This window comes from Myotis myotis, unplaced genomic scaffold (genome assembly GCF_014108235.1).
Source record: "Myotis myotis isolate mMyoMyo1 unplaced genomic scaffold, mMyoMyo1.p scaffold_m19_p_14, whole genome shotgun sequence".
Lineage (NCBI taxonomy): Eukaryota > Metazoa > Chordata > Mammalia > Chiroptera > Vespertilionidae > Myotis > Myotis myotis.
Window position 1 is genome coordinate 34,240,398 of NW_023416318.1, and position 8,157 is coordinate 34,248,554.

At 44.6% G+C, this 8,157-nt stretch overlaps 1 protein-coding gene across 1 annotated transcript; it reads left to right on the forward strand.

Annotated features, from left to right (window-relative positions):
* The first annotated feature begins 1,083 nt into the window (after positions 1 to 1,083).
* On the forward strand, positions 1,084 to 7,610 carry LOC118669441 (PRAME family member 9/15-like). The gene is made up of 2 exons (XM_036335542.1): positions 1,084 to 1,120; positions 5,691 to 7,610. The coding sequence occupies exons 1-2, from the start codon at positions 1,084 to 1,086 to the stop codon at positions 7,256 to 7,258; spliced, it is 1,605 nt and encodes a 534-aa protein (XP_036191435.1). The 3' UTR covers positions 7,259 to 7,610.
* Positions 7,611 to 8,157: the final 547 nt, after the last annotated feature.

The window sequence follows — 8,157 nt, forward strand, 5'->3', positions numbered from 1 at the left end:
AACTCAACAGAAGGAAGAAGGAATTTGGCAAGGGAAATAATGGTTTTAAAATGAGGATTCAGTGTCCTGGCTGGTTTCTCAATGATTGGAGTGTTGGCCCACAGACCAAAGGTTCAAGGGCACATACCTCGTTTGCATGTTCAATTACTGGTCCTGGTCAGGGCGCGAGTGGGAGGCAACCAATCGATGTGTCTCAAACACATTGATTTTTTTTCTCTCTCTCAAAATTAATGGGAAAAACATCCTCATTTCTTGTGTGAGGATTAAAAAAAAAGAAAACAAGTGAGGGTTAAGTGTCTGGGTACAATGTGGCAGCAGAATCTTGGACTCATTTAGACCCAGCCATCCTGGACAAAGTGGTTTTGTTTGTGAATTTGAAGTGCTGTATCAATAAGCACCTGCTGAGGACCCTTCCTCCCATAACCAGATGTAGCACAGAGGACCAGTTCCCTTCTCACTTTGAAAGAAGGGCTTGGTCTTATGGTGCAGGGCCAACTTTCCCCTTCATGGGAGGGAAACCACAGCAGTGGCCACAACCACGTATCTAAGTCATAAACACGTACATGCATCCTAAAACAGGGAAAACTTGGAAAAGGGTAACATGTAAAAGATAAAGGCTTGGAGCCTTTGCAAGTTAGGTGGGTTGAAATAGTCTGCTTCTGTGTTAGTGGATGTGGTGGGAGACACGATCTTTGAACTTGATTCCGGTTCTGCAATCATCAATATTTCTTGAAACCCAAGGGAGAATTCAACAGAAGCTCTCACAAATGTAACAGTAGTGATAGGTATCATTTGTTTTGTCACCTACATTGGGAAGAGTACTTTACGTTCATGATGAATCTTAAAGGTGGGTGGTAGTAAACCCAGTTTAAGTTGATGACTCTAGAGAGGAGCTAATTGGCCAAGTGTAGACAGTGAGCAAATGGTATTCAGATGTCTGACTCCAGATCTTGTGCTCTCTCCATGGTACCACAACATAATGGCAGGGGATGTTTTAGTCTGGCCTTTGACCATGCTTGACAAGATGCCCAGAAGATATGTCTGTCATGTCAGAGCCCTGGGTGGAGAATTCCAGTGAGAAAGATGAGCCAGGACAAGCCACTGCAGACCCTCTACATCAGTGAGGCCACTCTGGAAACTCTGTGGCTACCCCAGGGCAGAGGGCAGGTAGAGAGTGCCCCCATTGAGTCTCATTTTTTGTCACCAAGGCTGGATGTAAGTGAAATGGTGAAATGGGAAGATAAAAATAACACTGACAACAACAACAAAAATAGGTACTAGCAGTTATCCAACATTATTACATGCTAAGAACTGAGTGTAACACTTTATAGACCTCTCAAGTCTTCCGCCTCCATGAGTTGACCATTAATATCATTACTTTATAGTTGGGAAAACTGAGGCTGAGGGAGATTAAGCACGTTCCTTGATGATAAGGTGTATGAGCAGAAGGCAGAGCCAGGACTCGAACCCAGGTCAATGGAACAGCAAAGGCTGGATGCAGTATCACTCTCCTATAGTGTCTCTCTACAGCAACACTCTTCTTCTTCTTCTTCTGAATCACCCCACATCTCCATCTTACTCTGCATGTGGGACCCTTTCCCTTGAGAGATCACTGGGCTCTACTGCCCTCTAGCTCTTCTCCCCAATTATAACCCAAAGGAAGGCACAGATTTCAGCCACTTATACTTTAGGGCTGCAGAGGAGAAAGTTGGGGTTATTTTGCGTTGTTTTAAAATGTCTCTGTCAGGGGAGTTTTACCAAACATTCAAGGAAGACCTAAAACCTATCCTCCTCAGACTATGCCAAAAAATTTAAGAGGAAGGAACACTTCCCAGCTCATTCTATGAAGCCGGCATCACCCTAATACCAAAACCAGATAAAGACAACACAATGAAAGAGAATTACAGGCCAATATCCCTCATGAACATAGATGCCAAAATCCTCAACAAAATCCTAGCAAATCGGATACAGCAGTACATCAGAAAGATCATACACCATGACCAAGTAGGATTTATCCCAGGAATGCAAGGATGGTACAATATCCACAAATCAATAAATGTAATACATCACATAAACAAATTGAGAGAAACAAACCACACAGTCATATCAATTGATGCAGAAAAAGCATTTGACAAAATCCAACACCCTTTCTTGATAAAAACTCTCAGCAAGATAGGAATAGAGGGATCATACCTCAACATAATAAAAGCCATATATGACAAACCCACAGCCAACATCATAAGCAATGGGCAAAAACTAAAACCATTCCCCCTAAAAACAGGAACAAGACAGGGATGCCCCCTCTCACCATTCCTGTTCAACATAGTACTGAAATTACTAACCGTTGCGATCAGAGAAGAAGAAGAAATAAAAGGCATCCAAATTGGAAAAGAAGAAGTAAAACTGTCCTTACTTGCAGATGACATGATACTGTACATAGAGAACCCTAAAGACTCCATCAAAAAATTATTATACTTAATAAATGAATTCAGCAATGTAGCAGGATACAAAATTAATGCCAAGAAATCCATGGCATTTTTTTACACCAATAGTGAACTTACAGAAAGTGAGACTAAAAAAGCAATCCCATTTACCATTGCACCAAAAAAATTAAGATACCTAGGAATAAACTTAACTAAGGCGGTAAAAGACTTATATGCGAAAAACTACAGGACACTGAAAAAAGAGACAGAGGAAGATATAAACAGATGGAAGAACATACCGTGTTTATGGATTGGTAGAATCAACATCATCAAAATGTCCATACTACCCAAAGCAATCTATAGATTCACTGCAATCCCCATTAAATTACCAATGGCATATTTCACAGATCTAGAAAAAACATTCCAAAAATTCATCTGGAATAAAAAAAGACCTCGAATAGCTGCAGCAATCCTGAGAAAGAAGAACCAAGTAGGTGGGATCTCAATACCAGATATCAAAATGTATTACAAAGCCACTGTTCTTAAAACAGCTTGGTACTGGCACAAGAACAGACATATAGATCAATGGAATAGAATAGAGACCCCAGAAATTGACCCAAACCACTATGCCCAATTAATATTTGACAAAGGAGGCAAGAGCATACAATGGAGTCAAGACAGTCTCTTCAATAAATGGTGTTGGGAAAATTGGACAGATACATGCAAAAAGATGAAACTAGACCACCAACTCACACCATACACAAAAATAAACTCAAAATGGATAAAAGACTTAAATGTAAGAGGGGAAACCATAAAAATACTAGAGGAATCCACAGGCAGCGAAATCACAAACATATGCCGAAGGAATTTCTACTCTGATAATGCTCCTAGGGCAATGGAAACTAAAGAGAAAATAAACAAATGGGACTACATCAAAATAAAAAGCTTTTGCACAGCAAAGGAAACCATCAACAAAACAACAAGAAGACCCACTACATGGGAGGACATATTTGCCAATGATATCACCGATAAGTGTTTAATCTCCAACATTTACAGGGAACTCATGAAACTTAACAATAGGAAGATAAACAATCCAATAAAAAAATGGGCAACGGACCTAGATAAACACTTTTTGAAAGAGGACATACAGAAGGCTGAAAGACATATGAAAACATGCTCAAAGTCACTTATTATTCGAGAAATGCAAATCAAAATGACAATGTGGTATCATCTCACACCTGTCAGAATGGCTGTCATCAACAAACAACAAGTGTTGGAGAGGATGTGGAGAAAAAGGAACCCTTCTGCACTGCTGGTGGAAATGCAGACTGGTGCAACCACTGTGGAGAACAGTATGGAGCTTCCTCAAAAAACTAAAAATGGAACTCCCATTTGACCCAGTGATCCCACTTCTAGGAATATATCCCAAGAAAACAGAAACACCAATCAGAAAGGATATATGCACCCCTATGTTCATAGCAGCACAATTCACCATAGCTAAGATTTGGAAACAGCCTAAATGCCCATCAGCAGATGAGTGGATTAAAAAACTGTGGTACATCTACACAGTGGAATACTATGCTGCGGTAAAAAAGAAGGAACTCTTGCCTTTTGCAACAGCATGGATGGAACTGGAGAGCATTATGCTAAGTGAAATAAGCCAGTCAGAGAAAGATAAATACCACATGATCTCACTCATTTGTGGATTATAGAGAACAACATAGACTGATGAACAGGGACAGATCCAAAGACAGAGAAACAGTGATCAGACTATCAATCCCCAGAAGGAAAATAGGGGAGGGAGGGGGTAAGGGGAAGAGATCAACTGAAGGATTTATATGCATGCATATAAGCCAACCAATGGACATGGACAACAGGGGGATGAGAGCATGAGTGGGGGGGGGGGGTTTGGGGATTAATGGGGGGGGGAGGTGAGGACATATTTGTAATACCTTAACTAATAAAGAATTAAAAAAATATTTAAGAAAGCCTCTGGTCCAGCAGACCACACGGATGTCAGACAAATATAGTACTGAGTGATATTGGGGGACAGGCTTACTGAAGTGGAGACTTTGGGGGCTGGTGGTCATAAGGGAGATGATTTGGGGTGTAGTGAAGTGAAGGGGTGCCATGAGGGCAGGAATGGGGCCATGGAGGGAAGGCACTTGCTGTCTGGCAAGGGTTCTCTGTGGAAGAATCCTGACTCTCAGATAAATGTTTTCTGGTGCCAGCTTCCATGATGTGACAGGGTTACTTGTGATTGGTCCATGTTTATTTCTCTCTCTGGCTTCAAGATCCCAAAGAGCCCATGCATCTGCCTTCAGTGCCTTTCAGGATTGAAAATGTTTGACTCCAAGGCCTGGCCTCTTTCCCCCTAATCACATTCTTAGATTTAATCTTCTGCACCCAGTTGCTGAGCTAATCCCATCTTTCCCAGAGGAGACCCACCCTTTCCTCCTGGGAAGGATAGAAGATGGAATCTCTCCCTTTGCCCTCTAGGATGGCACTGTCTCTACTCCAGCTTTCCTTCTTTTTTCCTAAATTCACCCAGAGAAGAGTCTTTCCATCTCTCTTCTTTCCAAGAAAAAATACCCATCTTTTACTTGGCCTTGTGTCATTCATAGGGTTCCATTAGGAGGGCCCACCCCCCACCCCGCCCAGCCCTGACCCTGCTTCTCATAGTGATTCTTACCTGACCTCCCTCACACAAGCCTTGGGGTATGAAGGGCCGCTCACATGCTCAATTGCCCACCCCTTAATCCCTGTGGAGCTCATGATCTGCTATGTCATCTGACATAAAACCTCACTTGATGCATGGACACATTTCATTTGTTTTCTTTGGGGATGACACCAAAGGGTGTCAGCTGTGGGCGTTGGCTGTTTTAACTGTGGATACATTTGGGTTACTCTAATGTGGCCAAAGACCCGCAGCCACCACGCTCTCAGGTTGTGTTTTTTCCTATTTAACATCAGTTAACCATTACACCTTCATTGTCCCACACTGAGGATGACAACTGGAGGCCATCAGTCAACCTCAGTCAGTGTCTGTGGAAGGAATCCATGAGCCAGGCCTCAACCCTGCCCCTCCCTAACTTTCTCTCAATCCTTTAATCTGGAGAGAGGAAGTAATCCCAATAAGATTAAGGGATGGAGACTGAGGGTTCTGATTGGATGTTAACATTTGAGGAGGTGAATAAAAACCTCAGGCACCAGAGGAGAGATTCAGAGTCCTCCAGCTGTGCAGTCAGTGCCGTGGCTCTCCACCAGGTCTGAGATCTGAGCCCCAGCCAACCCAGTCACAGCAGAAGTTTCTGCAGGATTCCTTTCTGAGCACCTTGAAGATGAGTATCTGGACCCCACCCACACTCCTGAGGCTGGCAGGAAGGAGCTTGCTGAGGGACCAGGCCTCAGCCATTGCAGCTCTGGAGTACCTGCCTGCTGAGCTCTTCCCTCCACTCTTCATTCACGCCTACCATAGGAGAAAGCGGAAGCCCCTGAAGGCCATGGTGCACGCCTGGCCCTTCACCGTCCTCCCTCTGGGCTGCCTGTCACAGTTGTCCCCGGATAAGGTCTTAAAAGCCGTGTTGGATGGGCTTGACGTTCTGATTGCCCAGGAGGTTCGGCCCAGGAGGTGGAAACTGCGAGTGCTGGATTTAAGGAACTCGGGTGCCAACTTCTGGATAATGTGGTGTGGAGATAGCACCCAGAATTGCTCACCGACGGAACCAGTGGCTGTGCACAGCTCCAGCCCCAACATGGAGCACCCCTTGGCTCCCTTGGAGGTGTTCCTAGACCTTAACTTCAATGAAAGGGACGGGGATGAGTTTCTCATGTACATCATCCAATGGGCCCGGCAGAGGGAAGGGTTGCTACACCTGTGCTGCAAGGCGCTGAGGATTTCTGAGGTGCCCTTCCAGAGGGTCAGGAGGGTCCTGGACGGGGTGCAGCTGGACTGCATCCAGGAGGTGAAAGTAAAGTGCACCTGGGACCTGCCCACCCTGGGGACGTTTGCTCTCTACCTGGGTCAGATGAGTAACCTGCAGAGACTCTCTCTCTCCCACATTCACATGTTGACAGAGGAGGAGGAGGAAGAGGAAGAGATAGGGGAGGAAGGGGAGGAGGAGCAGGAGTGGGAGGAGCAGGAGTGGGAGGAGGAAGAGGATTGGGGCAGGAAACAGCAGGAGGAGCAGGGATCCTTTTCCCAATTCCTCTCTCAGATGCTCAGCCTGCGGCACCTCCGGGACCTCAACATGGATTCTCCCTCCTTCCTCCGAGGCCGTCTGGACCAGATGCTCAGGTGCCTGCAGACCCCCTTGGACAAACTCTCCGTAACAAATTGCCATCGGCTGACACATTCAGACCTGACACACCTGTTCCAGTGCCCAAACCTCAGGCAGCTGAAGTCCCTGCATCTATTTGGCCTCAGCCTCACGGATTTTAGTCTTGAGCCCCTCCGAGCTCTGCTGGAGGCAGTGGCACCCACACTCGAGGACTTGGGCCTGGATAACTGTGGGATGGTGGACTCCCAAGTTGAGGCCATCCTGCCTGTCCTGAGCCACTGTCACCAGCTCAGGGTCTTCACCACCTCTGAGAACAACTTTTCCATGGCCACCGTGGAGAAGCTGCTGCGCCACACAGCCGGGCTGCGCAGTTTAGAGCACGAGCTGTACCCTGTCCCCCTGGAGTGTTACAGGATCCAGGGGACTGTCAACAAGGAGAGACTTGCCCAGATCCGGGCTGAGCTCATGGGGATACTGAGGGAGTTAGGACGGCCCAGGACCATCTGTCTTGGCAAATGTGGCAAAAATAAAGTTTATGAGGTGGAGTTTTCATGACATGTAGCCGTGCTGTGCCCCTGTAATGACCCTGCTCAGTGGGAACACTCAGCAGAAGCTTTGTTCTGGTCCCTTGGAAGCTGTAATATAGAACCAGGTGCATTATGCAGGGGGCATCCACGTTCCAGATTCATGCTCCTGTGAATGGGGAAAGGAAGGGACCAAGCCCAGGTCCACGATTACAGGGGCAAATGTTGGGGAGTTCATGGGACCTCAGGGGACAAGTGTCCTAGAATCAGAAATATGAATCTGATGTGCTTGGAGGGGGAGGGGTATTTGGGCTCGAGGTGCATGTGTGGGAGTTAATCCTTGGGTGGATGGTTGTAAGGAATGATCAGAAATAAAGACAATTTCAAAGGCCAAAAATAAATAAAATAAAATAAAATAAAATAAAATAAAATAAAATATCTCTGTCATACTTACTGTTTATATTTTCTCATATAATGATTGGTACCAGGGAAAATACAGGTGACTTTAACTAAACCCAAGAGGATCTGAATAGTTTTTATACTGGTTGACTTATTTATAACAAGCTCAGTGAAATTGTTGGGAGTTAAATATTACAAAATGCAATTTCCTATAACCAATAAACAATGATTGGTAAATGCAATTTTCTACAATGGACATTTAAGTAAATATTTTATAGTCTCAGGGTTAGAGGTTGTGTAATCATTAATCATTATGGTTAGAGTAAAACCCCATGAGACCTCTGTGCATGAACTACTGAATTTTATGATGACAAAATACAGAAAAAGTATAAGTGTGACAAAGAATTATTCTAACCCTTCAGCCTATCTTATGTTTGTATTTTTAGTGGCCTCAAGTTAACTGACTGGTAAATATTTTCCAGTTCTTCTTTTATTTACATAACAAGGTGTAATCGTTAGTTCTGTGCAGAG

Excerpts from the sequence above, each read along its gene's own strand:
- LOC118669441 (XM_036335542.1), top strand. The coding sequence starts at position 1,084 with ATGAGCCAGGACAAGCCACTGCAGACCCTCTACATCA. Across the intron at positions 1,121-5,690 it reads ACTGCAGACCCTCTACATCA|GTCTGAGATCTGAGCCCCAG; the intron begins GTGAGGCCACTC and ends GCTCTCCACCAG.